We start from the raw sequence: 22,891 nt of genomic DNA on the forward strand, positions 1-22,891 counted from the left end.
CACATGTATCATGACTCTATGACCTAAATGCATTTAGCTTTGAAAGCAACACAAAACTCCCACCTCTATTACATTTATCACACTGTGGCACCCTTCCTGGTGAACACACCATCTGCGGACATTGCAGGGCAGAAGTCATGTGGACGATGATGAACGTGATAACAGCTTTAGCCCTTGCTTGTTTCTGTAAGTTTGCTCTATTACTCTTTGACATCATTAGTTAATCTAGCACTGCATTTTAACCCATAATAATTTAAACACATTTGCTTATTAGTAACTTTACAGGTTTAGCCTCATGTTCTTTTGAAGTAATTAAACATCTCATTGTTTCCACAGTTTCAGGCTGGATTGCTGTCTCAGGTTCTGAGTTTCAGACCTCAGAGGTGCAGGCAGGTGAAACTGTCACTCTGCAGTGCCCCAGGATTTACACATATGACGTTATCACTTTCTGGTTCAGACTGGTCAACGGAACCACAGCCAACTCTATCGCTTTTAAGCAAGCGTCTAGTTCAAATGTTAACTACAATGCTGCGTTTCAACCTGGAAAATTTGAAATGACAAAAAACATCTCTGCTCTCTTCCTCAAAATCAAACAAGTGGATGTGTCTGACTCTGCGCTGTATTTCTGTGGATTTCTCTCAGAAGGACGTCTAAATTTAAGCGTCGTGCAATTAAAGGTTGGAGGTAAGATTATTGTAAAGTCTTTGCCTCCTCATTCTTCGGTTATTACTCTTTTAATTTATATTACATATGCAATGTAATTATTGTCAACACGCTGTATACAAAGACTATGGTGGTTATATATTAAGATAAATATAGAAATGAGGACTAAAAAAATCAAGGCTTTATTTTTGAATAGCCACCGATGAGCCTCAGGATGACATGGACGGCATCTCTCAACGTAAGTCAACATTTCTTTTATTGTGCAGATGATTAAAAACACATGAATGTAAAATAAATTTCAGCCGTGTCGCTTTTTACCTTTATTTTTGTATTAGAGGCTCACGAAGTAGCAAAGCTGACAAGTGTCACCCTGGGTGTTCTGTCTGCTTTCCTCTTAATGGTCATCACTGGTCTGGTTGTTCAACACGGGAAATCAGGTACTTTTTACTTCAACTCTGTGTTTCTCTTATTTGGTGAAACGTCAATTATATGAAAAAATACAATGTTGCCACAAAGTTTTATCTCTTAATGTCACTGTATTGTTCACTGAATTGATGATCATGTCTTTGAATTATCAGCTAACGAACATGAAAATAAGAATCCAGAACAATTTGAGGTGGGAGCCTTTTTATACAGTATGCTGCAATGTTTGAATATTTTGATGCTTGCAGCTTTGAGCCAGTTCAGTTATTTTATTTCTGTACTTTTAATTACAGAGTCTGGACCCTGGCACCCTGAAGGATCCAGCACTGCAATCAGCAGTAAAAAGACGCAGGAGGCCTGCAGCAGAAACTCATGTTATTTATACTACCAACAGAAAAAACTAATTTCCCTGCTGCTTCCTGTTTTTATTTCTATTTCCTGTCTACTTTTGGCTGCATCTTCACCCCATCAGCCCCTATTTGTTTTGTTTGCTACATAGACTGCCTGCCACTGTATGCAGGAAGCTGCTGTACACTGTCCTTTAACAGATATGATCAGGCACTTTTTTCAGTATGTGATTCTAGATTTTTTGTTGCATTTACCTCAACCTCAAACCAGCAGGAGACAGAGAGCCTGCAGCTGAGAGAGAAGTAAAATTCATGTTGCTTAAGCTGCCAGCAGATAGTAAAGTTTAAAAAGAAGCTGTGAAACCTCATCTACTTGTTTTGATTACATACAGTGTTGGGGAGTAACCGAATACATGTACCGCTGTTACGTATTTAAAATACAAAATATGAGTAACTGTATTCCGTTACAGTTACCGTTTAAAAAGGTGGTATTCAGAATACAGTTACTTTGTTGAAATAAATGGATTACACGGCGGTACTTCCCTGTTTCATATTGTGGCGGGTCAGGACTGTTTAGGTTTTGTTTGACAGCTACGTTCTGTTGTTCTAGGCGGCAGCGTTACGGTTGCCATATTTACAGGGCGACACTTTCTCTCTGCGACTGTGTGTTTCCTGGGTGAGAGAGCGCCTTTTTGTTGTTGTTGTTGTTGTGCTAAGCTATGCCGAGCAGTTTGGTTAGCAGCGGTGTGTTTCTGTTGGAAAATAAACGGCTGTGCTTCCTGGCAACTCGGGGTAGCAAGACCAAACGACACCTCTGTCTCCTCCTTGTCTGAGCTTGCCACAGTATGTTTGGCTTGTTTCCTCCGAAACAATAAGTTCCGTAGAAGTAGCCTTTCAACGCCTCTCTCTGTCTCTCGCCTCTCTCACAAGCAATTATTTAATGAAAGTGATTTATTTGAAGACAAATAAATGGATAAATGGACAAAGTCTGCGCCACAGGAAGATTTCAGCACTAACAACAAATATGACATGACATCATTAATTGTCAAAGGAGCTTGCAAAGAAAAGCGTCTGGACTTCCTTAAGTTACTTGAAGACGTTTCACCTCTCATCCGAGAAGCTTCTTCAGTTCTAAGGTCAAATGGTGGAGAGTCCCAGATATAAACCTAGTGGGAGTTTCCCCCCACAGAGGGACAAAAGGACCCCCTGATGATCCTCTAATCGCCTGAGCCAAGGTGTGAAACTGGGTGTGGGTCCCAATCAGCCAGAGTTTCGGGTGTGTTCATTGTGAAACCTGGCCCCACCTTATCATGCGAATTCCTGAGGTCAGATGGCCCAGGATGTGAGTGGGCGTTAAGGCGTCTGGGAAGGGATCTCAAAACTGGATTATAGATGGCAGAGAGTTGGTGTCGTAAACCCCCGCCTCTGTTCAAAGATGGTCGCTCACAGTGGACTTAGATGGCTTCTTTCACTCCTCTTTCAAACCATCTGTCCTCTCTGTCCAAAATGTGAACATTGGCATCCTCGAAAGAGTGTCCTTTATCCTTAAGATGGTGATATGTAAGGCGGTCAATAATTTTGTCCTTTTCAAAGTCTTGAAGGCAAGCTATAACTTTCTTTTTGTAGCTGCTTGTGGGGTCTCGCTTTAAGGCTTCGTAGGTATTGTTGTCACTGAGGAGACTACTCTCCTTACATATCACCGCCTTTACCCAAGGGATGCCATACCCTGCATTTACGGACTTCCTAAAATCCACAAGGAAGCTGTCCCACTCAGACCCATAGTCAGTAGCATAAACTCAGCCACTTTCAACATTTTGTTTTGTTGTAAAGGGTGACAGGGCTTGGCTTCCTTTTGGTAGTGGACCATTGATCAGGAAGCCAAGCCCTATATATATGCTACAATCTCACTACACTTAGCCTAATCCTTCATTACCCTGAAGAATTCTGTGGTGTACGGACCTCCTCTCCAAGGAAAGAAAATGCAGAGAAGACTCACCACTCAGCAGGCCTTGGAAATGATCCTGAGGGAAGTCGACCCTTGTGACTCGGATGGAGAAGACCTAGAAGTTCAGCCGGATTCGGACTCAGAGCTGTCTGATCAGTCTTCCGGTTAGTTTCATTTCATGTTATTTCCTATTTCATTTCAAACAAGTAAGTGGATGTAGTTAGTAAGTAAGATATTACAGACATTATTCTGATACAGAGGAGGAGATACTGGAATTATAATTAGTATCTATGCATGCATTTGTGATTTTGTTTGACCTTCCCATTGCTCACAATTTGAATTTGTTCACACTGCAGATGAGGAGACTGCTTCTGCACCTAAAAAGAGAGCTTGTTTGGGGACTGAGACAGCGAAAGATGGCACAGTGTGGCGTGAAGAACAGGTGGGGACCTGTCTCCCTTTCACCCCAATAGAAGCGTACGCTGCAGATGGAGAGCCAACGGCTAAGGCCAGGAGAAGTATCTCGAGTCGCCTTCAGAGCTTCCTGTGTTTCATCACTCTTGACATGCTTCATAGCATTCAAGAATGGACTATTCAACATGCACAGCAAACGGAGCATGTTCATTGGTTCATGGACCTCCCATGGATACCATGGCAGTGCCAGGATTGTGAGTGATTGCTGAAAATGTTGAAATGTACTCACTCACTTTTTATTATTATTTGTAAATATGTGTACAAATGGTTGGTTTTTTGTACTGTTTTTATCAATAAATCTCAGCAACAAAGGACATACACCCATGTGTGTTGATTTCTCCCTAAGATGGCAAACTGAAACACTCCAAGTTGGTGACTTTTGGAGATTTATTTCCCTGGATGATTGAGAATGCATCAAGATGAAACACAAAAGGAAGTGCACAGCTTTTAGCAGCTCCCCCACGCCCTCAATCACACACCCCCACTCCCCTCCCTCCAGAATTCCCAGGTAACAACCTAATATACATATGAATGACTAGCCAATTTAGCTTCCACTTGGCTGAAGCTAAAGCTTAGCTAAAAGCCTACCAGCCATTTGGCTGCTCTCCGGGTTTTATAGGTAGAAAGGTAGAAGCCTGGCTTTGCAGGTGGTATTCATAGGGTTGCACCAAAGAAGAAGAAGAACAATGAGGAGGGGCTCTAACTGATAATGAATATAACTAAAGGCTTGAAGGTCCTAACAGTCAGGTATAAAGAATACATTTTGTGTAACAATATACAATATGTAATCTATGACTGGGTTACACTGGTCTTATATGCAAAAACAAAAATAATTAAATCATTGGAGCTATGGTATAAGGTATGTTTCTCTGAAATTAATTCCATCAAGTTTTATATAAAACACAAACATGATTTTAGTTTGAATACATTGACATTAGTAATTGTTTCACAGTTTCTATTATCTTGTATGAGAAAAGAGAAGTTGTCTTTCCTGACATTTGAACAAACAAAGTTTGTAGCAACACTGTTTATCAAAGGCTTTGAGCATTGCAATGAAACCACAAGCAAAAATATCTGAACTGCTTTCACATAAAAGTTTCACATCTCTCTTTCAGCTGTTTAGGTCAACTGCTTTAATGCATTTGAAAAGGGTGACATGCTTTTAGAGGAAAAAACACTGATCCACTAAGAGGCTCTACTCTGAAGGCCAGGCTAGTTTCATTTGACAGAAAGCAGCAAAAACTAAGTTTGGCCTCTTTGAGTCTTTTAAATTGTTCCTCATACTCAATGAGCTTGTAAAGGTTAATCATCATATTTAGAGAGGATTACCGCAAGTACGTGTCAGACTGGGTAAGGCATGTGATGTGAAACAAATTGACTAAGAACCAAAATCAAACTGATTTTCAGATATTTATTGAAAGATTGTTGAAGCCTTTGTAAAGACATCAATACTGCATGAACAGTCTTATCACAAGGATTGTGACAGCTCCTTTATACTCATTGTGTGGATAGAGTGGGTATAAAGGATCTTTCTTTTCCGTGGTTGGGAATTCTTACCATCATGCTGATGCTGGTGGTGGATTTCCACAGGTGCAGACCCACCACACCGACACCAGTGAACATTTGGGGAACTGACAGTGGGATAGTGGACTGATGCTCATTAATTGAATGGTCAGAGCTGACTCTACCTGCTCAGGAAGCTTTTGGAGTGTAGCAGGTGCTCCTGAAGACCTTTTCTGACTCTGTGGTGGCATCAGCCATCTTCTATGGTATCTGCTGAAACAGCAGCTTATCTGCAGCTGAAAGGAAGTGGTTGGATAAGCTCATGAGGAAGGCCAGCTCTGTCATGCCCATTGACTCAGTGCTGGTGGTAGGAGACAGAAGACTGGCAATTAAATCATCAGTGTCTGCACTACATGCATGAATCTGTTGGAGACCTGGAGAGCTCCTTCATTGACAGACTTGGACTTTATAATTATCACTGCTCCCAGCAAACATATGACAGGGGGAGAAACAATCAGTCACATTTATCTCTGAAGGAGTAAATACACCCTGTGGGAGTTCAAAGCATAATGGACGCCTCGAAAAATCACGTGTGGAATGAAATGACCACAGAGAACTGGAATTTAGTGTGGTTGATATGACAAATGAACTCACAGCAGTAATTGTTATTATTATTAGGGTTGATTATAAGTAGGTCTACTTGCCATACAGAATATGCACTAAGAATTTATTAGTGAAGTAGTTGTGAGATTCACATAGTGTAAGCACAAATTTATTTGGATAAAATTTAGGACTAGAGAAGAAGCTGAAACTCTCAGGAAGAAAGCACCTTGAGTGATTCTTCAAGCCTTTCCAGCGTTTGTGTTTATGTGGATGTTGATATATGTGAAAATGATCACGAATCACAGAAAACACAACACAACTGAAAAACCTCTCAGGTCACACCATCCTAAACAGGTATTGTCTGTGTTTAGCTGCTGATACCTGGTGACAGACTTTCCCCCCGTGTCTCACTTAGTTGGAGCTTGATAAGCTCTTGTTGGGGCACTTTTTCACCCAACACTCTTACTTTAGTTCCAGCGCAGCTGTAGATTGAAAGGGCAAAACACGTTGATCAACCTTGTTGTCTTCCTCAGCATCAGTGTGCAAATCTTTAAAACTCTGAGTAGGTTTTGTGGTTCTGGAATCCTCTTGTAATTGCTGGCATGAATCTTGAGCGGTTCAACTTTGACTTTAACCTCAGTCTGGGTTCACAGAAGTATCTGGAATCGTCTTTGAAGATCTCTTATCACTTTTCTGGTTTGTAAGGGTGTGGGGTTTTTTATGCACATTGTGCCTTAACCTACTGTTTCAAAACTAGTGCTGAGCTTTTCTGGAATTCGCCACTTTGAAAGGGTTTCTTTGCGCAAGGTTTTTGCATCTTATTTGCAAGAAAGGAAATCTGCTGCTTATTTTGAAAACATCTCAGCAAACACCAAGCATGTTTCTTTACATTCACATGGCCTGAGTTCAATGTCAAAGTCCATGTGTAGATGATAAAAAGACTTATCTGGGTGTGGATGTGCTGCCTGTACCCTTTGAATGCCTGTATTATTACTTGCACAAATCATACAAGAGTTAAAAGATTATTGAAAGGGTAATTACAGAATCTCTTTGTAAACCACTGTTGCTGTTTTTGTTGTAAAATCCCTCCTTTTAATAGATGGTTCTTTCCATGTGTCAGTGTAGCATGATAAGAGCATCATCTCTATCTCATCGTGTCACATTAAGCTGGTTGGTGTTCTTCATGAGCCTTTGGTCAGTTCACTGCTCTTGACTCTTGTGCTGCTGGACTCCTTTTCTTGGCTGTTTGTGCTGTCTGGACTCTGTTGGGGCTCAGAGTCACTGGTCTCCTTGTATGTTTTAGGCTTGGCACACTGGTGTCCACTGCGGTTTGGTCTTTGTTTTTGTTTGGGGCCACCTGGGGTTTCTGGGCTCATCTGGGTTTTTGTTAACACTTTATGTGTTGGTGTTCAAGCTCTAGTGATTTGAGAAGCCTTGATTCGTGTAACAAAACTATGACAGACCCGTCCACATGTTCATGCTTTTCAGAATCTCACACACTTTATTAACACTCAATGTTGCTGTTACAACACGGCTGCAGCTTTCCAGCTGCCAGCAGCGCATCTCGCCTGCAGCTGCATTGCAGATCACACCCCGCCACATACCCCCATCACCCAACTGAGGCCGAGGAAAACATCCAGGTGAACCTACTCCCTCCCCCTGCAAGCGAGAGATTGAATTGGCCCGGACCGTTGGCACCCCCAGCTTCTGGCCCAGCAATGGGGAGGTGTCGTTCTTGGTGGCCGCCCGCGCATCCAGCGGTGCCAGTGTCGTAGGTTTGGGACCACCCGCGTATCCAGTGGCAGCGGCTCAGGCCGAGCAGCCCTCTGTGGCACGTGGACCTCTATCTCCTCCCACAGCTCATCCACCGCTCTCAGCTGGAGCAGCCCCTCGCACGCCTCCTCCACCATCCGCTGATCCAGTTCTTCATCTACCTCCGGCTAGAGCAGCTCCTCCTCCACCTCCGCCAGGCGTAGACCGTGACGCACCTCCAACTCCAGTGACTGCGTGGCAAGCCCCCGCCAGGCACAAGCCGCTGCCAGGCACAAAAGGAGTGTGGATGGGTGCAGCAGCAGGCTGCAAACTAATCATCTTGTTGTTTCTACTGCTTCAGGCTGTATTTTCTGTCTTGGGTTGTAAGTTTCAGACCACAGTGGAGTGGGTGTGATTGGTTGTCCATGATGGAGAACCGTTTTTTTCAGTTACCTTCTGTCCTTTGTAGGTTGCATTATTTGGTTATTATTTGATGTATTCTTTAAAAAAATACAAGTACTATGGCCCATGAAGCTGTAAATCAAATGGAAGTTAAAACCCAACTTTGTCATATAACAACATGTCTTTTGTTGTCATAAAAGTGTTGACTCAAGGACTCTTTGACTTTTACTATCTTTCATGGTTCCCATGACAGATAGTAAATGTTTCTTAGGTCTCATTTGATATTTTGTTTAGGTTGCTTGTTCTTCCTAGTTTAAACATTTGTTTTTCTAGTTCTTAGTTTCTTCTTCATTTAATCTGTTCCCTTTTGTGCTCTGGTTGTTTTGGTGTCGTCTGTGTTCTCCCCTGCCCGTCATGTCTATCACCCATGCCTGTTTCTCCCCAAGTGTCAAGCCTGTGCGTCTTGGTCTGCGTGGTTCCTGTTTTATTTTGACAAGCTCTCATCCTGTGTTCAGTTTTGCTTCCTACTGTCCTGTTAGTTTGATTATTTCCAGCTGTGTTCCCTGTTTTCCTCTGCTTATTGTCGTGTCATTCCTGCTGCAGTGTGTTTCCTTGTTCCCCTTGTTTCCATCGCTACTCCTTGTTTCTAGCTTTTTGTTTCCAGTTCTTAGTTTCTAGTTTTAGAGTTTTGTGTTTAGCTATGGTTTATAACTTTACAGCAATAAAACTCCCTTCTTTTGGGTCTACCCTTTGCCTGCCACACAGCCAACCCTGACACTATCAGCATTTTAACAACAATGCATGTTTTTAAAGCTGAGAAAAAATGAAGCATCACTCTTCTTCTTCTTCTTTAAAGTAAAGACAAAAAATAACCTTGCAAAAAGCCCTTTAAGACTAAACACGTGTATCATGACTCTATGACCTAAACGCATTTAGCTTTGAAAGCAACACAACACTCCTCCCTCTATCACATTTATCACACTGAGAGCACCCTTCCTGGTGAACACACCATCTGCGGACATTGCAGGGCAGCAGTCATGTGCACGATGATGAACGTGATACAAGCTTTAGCTCTTGCTTGTTTCTGTAAGTTTGCTCTATTACTCTTTGACATCATTAGCTAATCTTTTTTTGCATTTTTAACCTATAATAATTTAAACACATTTGCTTATTAGTAACTTTTCACTCACAGATGTAGCACCATGTAGAGCAATTAAACATCTCATTGTTTCCACAGTTTCAGGCTGGATTGCTGCCTCAGGTTCTGAGTTTCAGACCTCAGAGGTGCAGGCAGGTAAAACTGTCACTCTGCAGTGCACCAGGATTTACACATATGACGTTATCACTTTCTGGTTCAGACTGGTCAACGGAACCACAGTCAACTCTATTGCTGTTAAGTCTGCAAGTCTTAACTACAATGCTGAATTTCAACCTGGAAAATTTGAAATGACACAAACAACCTCTGATGTCTTTCTCAAAATCAAACAAGTGGATGTGTCTGACTCTGCGCTGTATTTCTGTGGATTTGTCTCAGATGGACGTCTAAATTTAAGCGTCATGCAATTAAAGGTTGGAGGTAAGATTATTGTAAAGTCTTTGCCTCCTCATTCTTCGGTTATTACTCTTTTAATTTATATTACATATGCAATGTAATTATTGTCAACACGCTGTATACAAAGACTATGGTGGTTATAGATTAAGATAAATATAGAAATGAGGACTAAAAAAATCAAGGCTTTATTTTTCAATAGGCACCGATGAGCCTCAGGATGACATGGACTGCATCTCTAAACGTAAGTCAACATTTCTTTTATTGCGCAGATGATTAAAAACACATGAATGTGAAATAAATTTCAGCCGTGTGGCTTTTTACCTTTATTTTTGTATTAGAGGCTCACGAAGTAGCAAAGCTGACAAGTGTCACCCTGGGTGTTCTGTCTGCTTTCCTCTTAATGGTCATCACTGGTCTGGTTGTTCAACACGGGAAATCAGGTACTTTTTACTTCAACTCTGTGTTTCTCTTATTTGGTGAAACGTCAATTATATGAAAAAATACAATGTTGCCACAAAGTTTTATCTTTTAATGTCACTGTATTGTTCACTGAATTGATGATCATGTCTTTGAATTATCAGCTAACGAACATGAAAATAAGAATCCAGAACAATTTGAGGTGGGAGCCTTTTTATACAGTATGCTGCAATGTTTGAATATTTTGATGCTTGCAGCTTTGAGCCAGTTCAGTTATTTTATTTCTGTACTTTTAATTACAGAGTCTGGACCCTGGCACCCTGAAGGATCCAGCACTGCAATCAGCAGTAAAAAGACGCAGGAGGCCTGCAGCAGAAACTCATGTTATTTATACTACCAACAGAAAAAACTAATTTCCCTGTTGCTTACTGTTTTTATTTCTATTTCCTGTCTACTTTTGGCTGCATCTTCACCCCATCAGCCCCTATTTGTTTTGTTTGCTACATAGACTGCCTGCCACTGTATGCAGGAAGCTGCTGTACACTGTCCTTTAACAGATATGATCAGGCACTTTTTTCAGTATGTGATTCTAGATTTTTTGTTGCATTTACCTCAACCTCAAACCAGCAGGAGACAGAGAGCCTGCAGCTGAGAGAGAAGTAAAATTCATGTTGCTTAAGCTGCCAGCAGATAGTAAAGTTTAAAAAGAAGCTGTGAAACCTCATCTACTTGTTTTGATTACATACAGTGTTGGGGAGTAACGGAATACATGTACCGCTGTTACGTATTTAAAATACAAAATATGAGTAACTGTATTCCGTTACAGTTACCGTTTAAAAAGGTGGTATTCAGAATACAGTTACTTTGTTGAAATAAATGGATTACACGGCGGTACTTCCCTGTTTCATATTGTGGCGGGTCAGGACTGTTTAGGTTTTGTTTGACAGCTACGTTCTGTTGTTCCAGGCGGCAGCGTTACGGTTGCCATATTTACAGGGCGACACTTTCTCTCTGCGACTGTGTGTTTCCTGGGTGAGAGAGCGCCTTTTTGTTGTTGTTGTTGTTGTGCTAAGCTATGCCGAGCAGTTTGGTTAGCAGCGGTGTGTTTCTGTTGGAAAATAAACGGCTGTGCTTCCTGGCAACTCGGGGTAGCAAGACCAAACGACACCTCTGTCTCCTCCTTGTCTGAGCTTGCCACAGTATGTTTGGCTTGTTTCCTCCGAAACAATAAGTTCCGTAGAAGTAGCCTTTCAACGCCTCTCTCTGTCTCTCGCCTCTCTCACAAGCAATTATTTAATGAAAGTGATTTATTTGAAGACAAATAAATGGATAAATGGACAAAGTCTGTGCCACAGGAAGATTTCAGCACTAACAACAAATATGACATGACATCATTAATTGTCAAAGGAGCTTGCAAAGAAAAGCGTCTGGACTTCCTTAAGTTACTTGAAGACGTTTCACCTCTCATCCGAGAAGCTTCTTCAGTTCTAAGGTCAAATGGTGGAGAGTCCCAGATATAAACCTAGTGGGAGTATCCCCCCACAGAGGGACAAAAGGACCCCCTGATGATCCTCTAATCGCCTGAGCCAAGGTGTGAAACTGGGTGTGGGTCCCAATCAGCCAGAGTTTCGGGTGAGTTCATTGTGAAACCTGGCCCCACCTTATCATGCGAATTCCTGAGGTCAGATGGCCCAGGATGTGAGTGGGCGTTAAGGCGTCTGGGAAGGGATCTCAAAACTGGATTATAGATGGCAGAGAGTTGGTGTCGTAAACCCCCGCCTCTGTTCAAAGATGGTCGCTCACAGTGGACTTAGATGGCTTCTTTCACTCCTCTTTCAAACCATCTGTCCTCTCTGTCCAAAATGTGAACATTGGCATCCTCGAAAGAGTGTCCTTTATCCTTAAGATGGTGATATGTAAGGCGGTCAATAATTTTGTCCTTTTCAAAGTCTTGAAGGCAAGCTATAACTTTCTTTTTGTAGCTGCTTGTGGGGTCTCGCTTTAAGGCTTCGTAGGTATTGTTGTCACTGAGGAGACTACTCTCCTTACATATCACCGCCTTTACCCAAGGGATGCCATACCCTGCATTTACGGACTTCCTAAAATCCACAAGGAAGCTGTCCCACTCAGACCCATAGTCAGTAGCATAAACTCAGCCACTTTCAACATTTTGTTTTGTTGTAAAGGGTGACAGGGCTTGGCTTCCTTTTGGTAGTGGACCATTGATCAGGAAGCCAAGCCCTATATATATGCTACAATCTCACTGCACTTAGCCTAATCCTTCATTACCCTGAAGAATTCTGTGGTGTACGGACCTCCTCTCCAAGGAAAGAAAATGCAGAGAAGACTCACCACTCAGCAGGCCTTGGAAATGATCCTGAGGGAAGTCGACCCTTGTGACTCGGATGGAGAAGACCTAGAAGTTCAGCCGGATTCGGACTCAGAGCTGTCTGATCAGTCTTCCGGTTAGTTTCATTTCATGTTATTTCCTATTTCATTTCAAACAAGTAAGTGGATGTAGTTAGTAAGTAAGATATTACAGACATTATTCTGATACAGAGGAGGAGATACTGGAATTATAATTAGTATCTATGCATGCATTTGTGATTTTGTTTGACCTTCCCATTGCTCACAATTTGAATTTGTTCACACTGCAGATGAGGAGACTGCTTCTGCACCTAAAAAGAGAGCTTGTTTGGGGACTGAGACAGCGAAAGATGGCACAGTGTGGCGTGAAGAACAGGTGGGGACCTGTCTCCCTTTCACCCCAATAGAAGCGTACGCTGCAGATGGAGAGCCAACGGCTAAGGCCAGGAGAAGTATCTCGAGTCGCCTTCAGAGCTTCCTGTGTTTCATCACTCTTGACATGCTTCATAGCATTCAAGAATGGACTATTCAACATGCACAGCAAACGGAGCATGTTCATTGGTTCATGGACCTCCCATGGATACCATGGCAGTGCCAGGATTGTGAGTGATTGCTGAAAATGTTGAAATGTACTCACTCACTTTTTATTATTATTTGTAAATATGTGTACAAATGGTTGGTTTTTTGTACTGTTTTTATCAATAAATCTCAGCAACAAAGGACATACACCCATGTGTGTTGATTTCTCCCTAAGATGGCAAACTGAAACACTCCAAGTTGGTGACTTTTGGAGATTTATTTCCCTGGATGATTGAGAATGCATCAAGATGAAACACAAAAGGAAGTGCACAGCTTTTAGCAGCTCCCCCACGCCCTCAATCACACACCCCCACTCCCCTCCCTCCAGAATTCCCAGGTAACAACCTAATATACATATGAATGACTAGCCAATTTAGCTTCCACTTGGCTGAAGCTAAAGCTTAGCTAAAAGCCTACCAGCCATTTGGCTGCTCTCCGGGTTTTATAGGTAGAAAGGTAGAAGCCTGGCTTTGCAGGTGGTATTCATAGGGTTGCACCAAAGAAGAAGAAGAACAATGAGGAGGGGCTCTAACTGATAATGAATATAACTAAAGGCTTGAAGGTCCTAACAGTCAGGTATAAAGAATACATTTTGTGTAACAATATACAATATGTAATCTATGACTGGGTTACACTGGTCTTATATGCAAAAGCAAAAATAATTAAATCATTGGAGCTATGGTATAAGGTATGTTTCTCTGAAATTAATTCCATCAAGTTTTATATAAAACACAAACATGATTTTAGTTTGAATACATTGACATTAGTAATTGTTTCACAGTTTCTATTATCTTGTATGAGAAAAGAGAAGTTGTCTTTCCTGACATTTGAACAAACAAAGTTTGTAGCAACACTGTTTATCAAAGGCTTTGAGCATTGCAATGAAACCACAAGCAAAAATATCTGAACTGCTTTCACATAAAAGTTTCACATCTCTCTTTCAGCTGTTTAGGTCAACTGCTTTAATGCATTTGAAAAGGGTGACATGCTTTTAGAGGAAAAAACACTGATCCACTAAGAGGCTCTACTCTGAAGGCCAGGCTAGTTTCATTTGACAGAAAGCAGCAAAAACTAAGTTTGGCCTCTTTGAGTCTTTTAAATTGTTCCTCATACTCAATGAGCTTGTAAAGGTTAATCATCATATTTAGAGAGGATTACCGCAAGTACGTGTCAGACTGGGTAAGGCATGTGATGTGAAACAAATTGACTAAGAACCAAAATCAAACTGATTTTCAGATATTTATTGAAAGATTGTTGAAGCCTTTGTAAAGACATCAATACTGCATGAACAGTCTTATCACAAGGATTGTGACAGCTCCTTTATACTCATTGTGTGGATAGAGTGGGTATAAAGGATCTTTCTTTTCCGTGGTTGGGAATTCTTACCATCATGCTGATGCTGGTGGTGGATTTCCACAGGTGCAGACCCACCACACCGACACCAGTGAACATTTGGGGAACTGACAGTGGGATAGTGGACTGATGCTCATTAATTGAATGGTCAGAGCTGACTCTACCTGCTCAGGAAGCTTTTGGAGTGTAGCAGGTGCTCCTGAAGACCTTTTCTGACTCTGTGGTGGCATCAGCCATCTTCTATGGTATCTGCTGAAACAGCAGCTTATCTGCAGCTGAAAGGAAGTGGTTGGATAAGCTCATCAGGAAGGCCAGCTCTGTCATGCCCATTGACTCAGTGCTGGTGGTAGGAGACAGAAGACTGGCAATTAAATCATCAATGTCTGCACTACATGCATGAATCTGTTGGAGACCTGGAGAGCTCCTTCATTGACAGACTTGGACTTTATAATTATCACTGCTCCCAGCAAACATATGACAGGGGGAGAAACAATCAGTCACATTTATCTCTGAAGGAGTAAATACACCCTGTGGGAGTTCAAAGCATAATGGACGCCTCGAAAAATCACGTGTGGAATGAAATGACCACAGAGAACTGGAATTTAGTGTGGTTGATATGACAAATGAACTCACAGCAGTAATTGTTATTATTATTAGGGTTGATTATAAGTAGGTCTACTTGCCATACAGAATATGCACTAAGAATTTATTAGTGAAGTAGTTGTGAGATTCACATAGTGTAAGCACAAATTTATTTGGATAAAATTTAGGACTAGAGAAGAAGCTGAAACTCTCAGGAAGAAAGCACCTTGAGTGATTCTTCAAGCCTTTCCAGCGTTTGTGTTTATGTGGATGTTGATATATGTGAAAATGATCACGAATCACAGAAAACACAACACAACTGAAAAACCTCTCAGGTCACACCATCCTAAACAGGTATTGTCTGTGTTTAGCTGCTGATACCTGGTGACAGACTTTCCCCCCGTGTCTCACTTAGTTGGAGCTTGATAAGCTCTTGTTGGGGCACTTTTTCACCCAACACTCTTACTTTAGTTCCAGCGCAGCTGTAGATTGAAAGGGCAAAACACGTTGATCAACCTTGTTGTCTTCCTCAGCATCAGTGTGCAAATCTTTAAAACTCAGAGTAGGTTTTGTGGTTCTGGAATCCTCTTGTAATTGCTGGCATGAATCTTGAGCGGTTCAACTTTGACTTTAACCTCAGTCTGGGTTCACAGAAGTATCTGGAATCGTCTTTGAAGATCTCTTATCACTTTTCTGGTTTGTATGGGAGTGGGGTTTTTTTATGCACATTGTGCCTTAACCTACTGTTTCAAAACTAGTGCTGAGCTTTTCTGGAATTCGCCACTTTGAAAGGGTTTCTTTGCGCAAGGTTTTTGCATCTTATTTGCAAGAAAGGAAATCTGCTGCTTATTTTGAAAACATCTCAGCAAACACCAAGCATGTTTCTTTACATTCACATGGCCTGAGTTCAATGTCAAAGTCCATGTGTAGATGATAAAAAGACTTATCTGGGTGTGGATGTGCTGCCTGTAGCCTTTGAATGCCTGTATTATTACTTGCACAAATCATACAAGAGTTAAAAGATTATTGAAAGGGTAATTACAGAATCTCTTTGTAAACCACTGTTGCTGTTTTTGTTGTAAAATCCCTCCTTTTAATAGATGGTTCTTTCCATGTGTCAGTGTAGCATAATAAGAGCATCATCTCTATCTCATCGTGTCACATTAAGCTGGTTGGTGTTCTTCATGAGCCTTTGGTCAGTTCACTGCTCTTGACTCTTGTGCTGCTGGACTCCTTTTCTTGGCTGTTTGTGCTGTCTGGACTCTGTTGGGGCTCAGAGTCACTGGTCTCCTTGTATGTTTTAGGCTTGGCACACTGGTGTCCACTGCGGTTTGGTCTTTGTTTTTGTTTGGGGCCACCTGGGGTTTCTGGGCTCATCTGGGTTTTTGTTAACACTTTATGTGTTGGTGTTCAAGCTCTAGTGATTTGAGAAGCCTTGATTCGTGTAACAAAACTATGACAGACCCGTCCACATGTTCATGCTTTTCAGAATCTCACACACTTTATTAACACTCAATGTTGCTGTTACAACACGGCTGCAGCTTTCCAGCTGCCAGCAGCGCATCTCGCCTGCAGCTGCATTGCAGATCACACCCCGCCACATACCCCCATCACCCAACTGAGGCCGAGGAAAACATCCAGGTGAACCTACTCCCTCCCCCTGCAAGCGAGAGATTGAATTGGCCCGGACCGTTGGCACCCCCAGCTTCTGGCCCAGCAATGGGGAGGTGTCGTTCTTGGTGGCCGCCCGCGCATCCAGCGGTGCCAGTGTCGTAGGTTTGGGACCACCCGCGTATCCAGTGGCAGCGGCTCAGGCCGAGCAGCCCTCTGTGGCACGTGGACCTCCATCTCCTCCCACAGCTCATCCACCGCTCTCAGCTGGAGCAGCCCCTCGCACGCCTCCTCCACCATCCGCTGATCCAGTTCTTCATCTACCTCCGGCTAGAGCAGCTCCTCCTCCACCTCCGCCAGGCGTAGACCGTGACGCACCTCCAACTCCAGTGACTGCGTGGCAAGCCCCCGCCAGGCACAAGCCGCTGCCAGGCACAAAAGGAGTGTGGATGGGTGCAGCAGCAGGCTGCAAACTAATCATCTTGTTGTTTCTACTGCTTCAGGCTGTATTTTCTGTCTTGGGTTGTAAGTTTCAGACCACAGTGGAGTGGGTGTGATTGGTTGTCCATGATGGAGAACCGTTTTTTTCAGTTACCTTCTGTCCTTTGTAGGTTGCATTATTTGGTTATTATTTGATGTATTCTTTAAAAAAATACAAGTACTATGGCCCATGAAGCTGTAAATCAAATGGAAGTTAAAACCCAACTTTGTCATATGACAACATGTCTTTTGTTGTCATAAAAGTGTTGACTCAAGGACTCTTTGACTTTTACTATCTTTCATGGTTCCCATGACAGATAGTAAATGTTTCTTAGGTCTCATTTGATATTTTGTTTAGGTTGCTTGTTCTTCCTAGTTTAAACATTTGTTTTTCTAGTTCTTAGTTTCTTCTTCATTTAATCTGTTCCCTTTTGTGCTCTGGTTGTTTTGGTGTCGTCTGTGTTCTCCCCTGCCCGTCATGTCTATCACCCATGCCTGTTTCTCCCCAAGTGTCAAGCCTGTGCGTCTTGGTCTGCGTGGTTCCTGTTTTATTTTGACAAGCTCTCATCCTGTGTTCAGTTTTGCTTCCTACTGTCCTGTTAGTTTGATTATTTCCAGCTGTGTTCCCTGTTTTCCTCTGCTTATTGTCGTGTCATTCCTGCTGCAGTGTGTTTCCTTGTTCCCCTTGTTTCCATCGCTACTCCTTGTTTCTAGCTTTTTGTTTCCAGTTCTTAGTTTCTAGTTTTAGAGTTTTGTGTTTAGCTATGGTTTATAACTTTACAGCAATAAAACTCCCTTCTTTTGGGTCTACCCTTTGCCTGCCACACAGCCAACCCTGACACTATCAGCATTTTAACAACAATGCATGTTTTTAAAGCTGAGAAAAAATGAAGCATCACTCTTCTTCTTCTTCTTTAAAGTAAAGACAAAAAATAACCTTGCAAAAAGCCCTTTAAGACTAAACACGTGTATCATGACTCTATGACCTAAACGCATTTAGCTTTGAAAGCAACACAACACTCCTCCCTCTATCACATTTATCACACTGAGAGCACCCTTCCTGGTGAACACACCATCTGCGGACATTGCAGGGCAGCAGTCATGTGCACGATGATGAACGTGATACAAGCTTTAGCTCTTGCTTGTTTCTGTAAGTTTGCTCTATTACTCTTTGACATCATTAGCTAATCTTTTTTTGCATTTTTAACCTATAATAATTTAAACACATTTGCTTATTAGTAACTTTTCACTCACAGATGTAGCACCATGTAGAGCAATTAAACATCTCATTGTTTCCACAGTTTCAGGCTGGATTGCTGCCTCAGGTTCTGAGTTTCAGACCTCAGAGGTGCAGGCAGGTAAAACTGTCACTCTGCAGTGCACCAGGATTTACACATATGACGTTATCACTTTCTGGTTCAGACTGGTCAACGGAACCACAGTCAACTCTATTGCTGTTAAGTCTGCAAGTCTTAACTACAATGCTGAATTTCAACCTGGAAAATTTGAAATGACACAAACAACCTCTGATGTCTTTCTCAAAATCAAACAAGTGGATGTGTCTGACTCTGTGCTGTATTTCTGTGGATTTCTCTCAGAAGGACGTCTAAATTTAAGCGTCATGCAATTAAAGGTTGGAGGTAAGATTATTGTAAAGTCTTTGCCTCCTCATTCTTCGGTTATTACTCTTTTAATTTATATTACATATGCAATGTAATTATTGTCAACACGCTGTATACAAAGACTATGGTGGTTATAGATTAAGATAAATATAGAAATGAGGACTAAAAAAATCAAGGCTTTATTTTTCAATAGGCACCGATGAGCCTCAGGATGACATGGACTGCATCTCTAAACGTAAGTCAACATTTCTTTTATTGCGCAGATGATTAAAAACACATGAATGTGAAATAAATTTCAGCCGTGTGGCTTTTTACCTTTATTTTTGTATTAGAGGCTCATGAAGTAGCAAAGCTGACGAGTGTCACCCTGGGTGTTCTGTCTGTTTTCCTCTTAATGGTCATCACTGGTCTGGCTGTTCAAAACATGAAACTTCAGATGGGTACTTTTTACAGCTACAAAATCGCTCTTATAGTCTTTACTCTTCACAAATGTATAATTGGTTTATGTAATAGAATAACACTAATTTGTTTTTTGTGGATTAGCAAATAAAGAAGAACAGAATCCGGACCACAGCACGGTGAGTCAATCTAAAAATGTACTTTTATGCTCTGATTAGCAGCGCTTAAACAAAATGTGCCTGTACAGCATTACAGTGCAAAATGACATCGTATAAAGGGAGAAATAAGATTTATAGCTTGTATGTTCCAATTAGCTGTTGACTAATTGTCTTCTTTCCTTTAGAAATGTAACATAAACACTTCATTGTTATTGCTTATATTTGTCTATAATTATAATTAATATGTATATAATACTCATAATAAATGAACACTGAATGTGCTTTTCACAGAATCGTGGATCTGATGAGGTGAACTATGCTGCAGTGACAGTTCGACCAAAACCAAAAAGAAGAGAGATCGAGCCGAATGTGATCTATGCTTCCACCAGATAGAATCAGCAGGCGACTTGAACTGCCTGATGAGGTTATCATGACTTAGTGTGGAAATGAAAAACTCTTGTTAGAAAAAAATAAAATTCTTTGCTGTGGTGAACCAATGCTAACTGAATTTTCACATGTGTTTTCCTGTTAATTCTAAGTACTTACTTTGTCCATCAAAGTCTATTTAGCCAAACAAACATGTAATGTGATTGTTAATCAAATGGAAATCTGCACATGACCTGAACAGAAACAGTCGATACTTGATGACTATAAATCTCAAATCAGATTCATGGCTCTGATGGCCCAAAATATGCTGCAGTGACATTTCAACCAAATGCAAAAAGAAGAGCGATCGAGACAGACACGATCTATGCTGCCACCAGACGGACTCACTATGTAACTGGAAATGATGCTCTATCATATTAATGATATGATGCAGCAATTCTAACTCTGCAGTGAAGAAACAATGCTACTGTAATTGTACATGTGTATGTTCTGTTTTATTAATTCTTAATATTTTCTTGCTCATTTAAAATCTTTGTCGCCAAACAAACATAATGCTAAATGTCTTGAACAAACATAACATATATAAATAAAATAGAGTCCAGTTAATATAAATACATCTGAAACTCTTTCATCAGACGATACAACATAAGGTCTCATATATCTGTCAAGGCTCGCGGGGCAACCTGTGTGGAATTATTAAAGGACCCAAGATGCAGGCACTTCTGATGTGAGGGAGCTTTAGTAATGGAGGTTGAAAATACAAAAAGGCAAGGGTGGCGAAAAACAGAACAGAGCCTGGACCCAAACTGGGAAAACTACACATTAAACAAACCTGAAACCTAGAGACACAAATGGAGATGCAAGGAGACGTAGACAGATGCAGGGAAACCACTTCAGATGACGGAGGGGGATAACACAGATGAACCAGCAACTAACAGACGCAGACACAAGGCTTAAATACACAGAGTGATAACGAGAGAATGAGACGCAGAAGGAGGGCACAGCTGGGAGTAATCAGACACGACGGGACAGGGGGAAACGTAAACACACTGACATCAGACACGGACCTTTAAAGTAAAACAGGAAACACACACACGCAAAGACACAGACTCAGATGCGGGCTTAACACAGAGACCTGACTACACTAGAGGGGACACACAGGCAGGGATGATACAAAACAGAGGGAGCACAGAATAAACACTGGGAAACCAAAACACCAACAGTCATGATTCATAATAAAATCAAAAGTAAAAGTACAAAAAACAAAAACACTGGGTCTCCGAGCCAGGACCTTGGCAATATCACCCTTGTTGCACATTGCTTTTATATTCATTTGTACATAACATTGATTCCTGCTTTAAAATAACAGCACAATTCTGAAGTGTTCATTAGTGGTCATTGCTTTCCAACAGTTATAAAGTGTTTCATCTTTATAACAACTTTACTCTTCTTAAGCTTCAGTAACTTTTTGTCATGAATTATTCTCAAGTGTATAAATTCTTCAGTGCTATTCATGCATCTTTTGGTGATTTGAAAGTAAACTGTTTTTTGCGTCTGCTTTTTCAGACTGTACATCTGCGTCAGCTCCATGTGGACAACAAACTGAAGCGCTCAAGAAATCAGTACAAACACACAAACTGCTTGTGTGTAGTTTGTCACAGTGTATCTGCTTGTAAAAGGTACAGCTGCTGCGTTTCCCAGGGAGAGAAAAAAGTGTGAGATCATTTTACTCAGACATGGTAAATGGCCTGGTTCTTATATAGCACTTTTCTACTCTGAGAACAAGTGCTTTGTACAACTTGCCTCATTCACACATTCAAAAAGTACTTTTTTATAAGCTTCCTCCAGGTAAGTTCTTTCTATCTAACATTCATATACATTCATACATATACACACACAGAGCAACTTGGCCAAGGATACTTGGCAGAAGAGGAATATGTGAGGTTATGTTTAAAGGTAAGGATGGCTTAGTGACATTGGATAATACATCATTTTTAAATCAGGTATTGAATCTTTACAGTATGTGAAATTACGTCTTTTTCATATTGTAAAACATCCAAAGAACAAACTGAGGTGTATACTTTGTATGAAACAGGAGCATGGATTATTGTTACAAAATGAGGCCTGGATAAAATAGGTCTTACCTCTGCCAAATGCCTTAAATGATAAAAAGTGGACTTGACAGTAGCCCTAATTCGGGTGTCCAGTTTAAAATCCCAGTCCATCTTAAAACTCAGGTTAGTAACAACAAGTTTAAAATACTCTGCCAGGGGTCCAAAATCAATAGAGAAAGAATCACAAGGTCTGCAAGGACCAAACACGATCACCTCTGTTTGAATGAATTACATTTGAAAAAATTTAGGGCCATCAAAGTTTTAATATCATCTAGACATTCCAGAAGTGGTTTAATAGACAAGCAGAAATATCTTTCTGCTTCAGAGCCAGAAAGATGCCTCTGAAGCATTTTCTGCAAAAAAAACTTTATTGCGCTTGCTTATGTGGTTGCTGATAGGTTTGTAGCTTAAACCTATTCACTGGAACATTCAAGATAATTTAATTACACAGCAAAAGCATTGAACACCAAGTAGGCAAAGTTCTTCATGTTACTCATGCATCCACCCACTTGACCTCTGTCAGATTCTCATCTGCTCCCCCGTAACACTGCTCTTTTATTGAGGTTACATGAATAAGCATAGGTTCATTAACATATGACGTCTACATACAAACTGTAGCTCTCTTCACGACAACACAGACACAGGTCGGTTCTTTGAAATGGGCGTTTATTACTTGGGCCTTCTCTCCTCAGCTTCACCATCACCAGTACGCCGATACGCCATTACGCCAATACGCCGTGAGAACTGGTCACGAGCGAACAGTACAAACCAATTAGCAACTTTACAGTACACATATTAAGTCAAACACAAATAAAAAAACATTTCTCAAATGACAAATACCTCGTTGGCTGCTTGTCCTGAAAAGAGGTCCTTAAGTCCTTGTATTGCCTTTTCTTTTAGCAAACTTTTAGCTTAAAATCGCTTCATGAGAGACATCTGCTCCCTCGCAGTCCATGAAAAGTCTTGTGTACTCTCGTTAAGGGTATTCTCACGAGACACTACCTCTTACACTTTACACATGTACATTTCAAATAGACATTTCAACACAAACTATATATATTCATGAAATTATGTAACTTATTATAAATCAGTCATCTACATCATGAAATCTACACAGAACATTTTAAACGCATTTACACAAACAAAGAGCAGCTTGCC

General features: G+C 41.2%; 2 protein-coding genes and 1 long non-coding RNA gene across 3 annotated transcripts; all 3 read left to right on the forward strand.

Annotated features, from left to right (window-relative positions):
• Nucleotides 1-1,005: 1,005 nt before the first annotated feature.
• LOC146580613 (uncharacterized) lies at nt 1,006-1,940 on the forward strand. Its single transcript, XR_014891293.1, has 3 exons — nt 1,006-1,100; nt 1,242-1,279; nt 1,380-1,940. It is a non-coding gene; the product is annotated as an uncharacterized LOC146580613 (long non-coding RNA).
• Nucleotides 1,941-5,677: 3,737 nt separating this feature from the next.
• LOC146580614 (uncharacterized) lies at nt 5,678-10,798 on the forward strand. Its single transcript, XM_085268077.1, has 7 exons — nt 5,678-5,722; nt 7,625-8,021; nt 9,350-9,688; nt 9,864-9,905; nt 10,003-10,104; nt 10,246-10,283; nt 10,384-10,798. The coding sequence occupies exons 1-7, from the start codon at nt 5,678-5,680 to the stop codon at nt 10,492-10,494; spliced, it is 1,074 nt and encodes a 357-aa protein (XP_085124203.1). The 3' UTR covers nt 10,495-10,798.
• Nucleotides 10,799-15,564: 4,766 nt separating this feature from the next.
• On the forward strand, nt 15,565-19,625 carry LOC146580615 (uncharacterized). Its single transcript, XM_085268078.1, has 8 exons — nt 15,565-15,658; nt 16,604-17,026; nt 18,054-18,203; nt 18,355-18,693; nt 18,869-18,910; nt 19,008-19,115; nt 19,219-19,253; nt 19,524-19,625. The coding sequence occupies exons 1-8, from the start codon at nt 15,565-15,567 to the stop codon at nt 19,623-19,625; spliced, it is 1,293 nt and encodes a 430-aa protein (XP_085124204.1).
• The last annotated feature ends 3,266 nt before the right edge of the window (nt 19,626-22,891 follow it).

The sequence above is a fragment of the Mchenga conophoros genome, linkage group LG3, assembly GCF_057382185.1.
Source record: "Mchenga conophoros isolate Kocher_MC1m ecotype Shallow Benthic linkage group LG3, M_conophoros_male_GT1.1, whole genome shotgun sequence".
Taxonomy (NCBI): domain Eukaryota; kingdom Metazoa; phylum Chordata; class Actinopteri; order Cichliformes; family Cichlidae; genus Mchenga; species Mchenga conophoros.

Excerpts from the sequence above, each read along its gene's own strand:
- LOC146580614 (XM_085268077.1), top strand. The coding sequence starts at position 5,678 with ATGAGGAAGGCCAGCTCTGTCATGCCCATTGACTCAGTGCTGGTG. Across the intron at positions 8,022-9,349 it reads CACAAAAGGAGTGTGGATGG|TTTCAGGCTGGATTGCTGCC; the intron begins GTGCAGCAGCAG and ends TTGTTTCCACAG. Across the intron at positions 9,689-9,863 it reads CATGCAATTAAAGGTTGGAG|GCACCGATGAGCCTCAGGAT; the intron begins GTAAGATTATTG and ends ATTTTTCAATAG.
- LOC146580615 (XM_085268078.1), top strand. The coding sequence starts at position 15,565 with ATGAATCTTGAGCGGTTCAACTTTGACTTTAACCTCAGTCTGGGTTCA. Across the intron at positions 19,116-19,218 it reads AAACATGAAACTTCAGATGG|CAAATAAAGAAGAACAGAAT; the intron begins GTACTTTTTACA and ends TTTGTGGATTAG. Across the intron at positions 19,254-19,523 it reads AGAATCCGGACCACAGCACG|AATCGTGGATCTGATGAGGT; the intron begins GTGAGTCAATCT and ends TGCTTTTCACAG.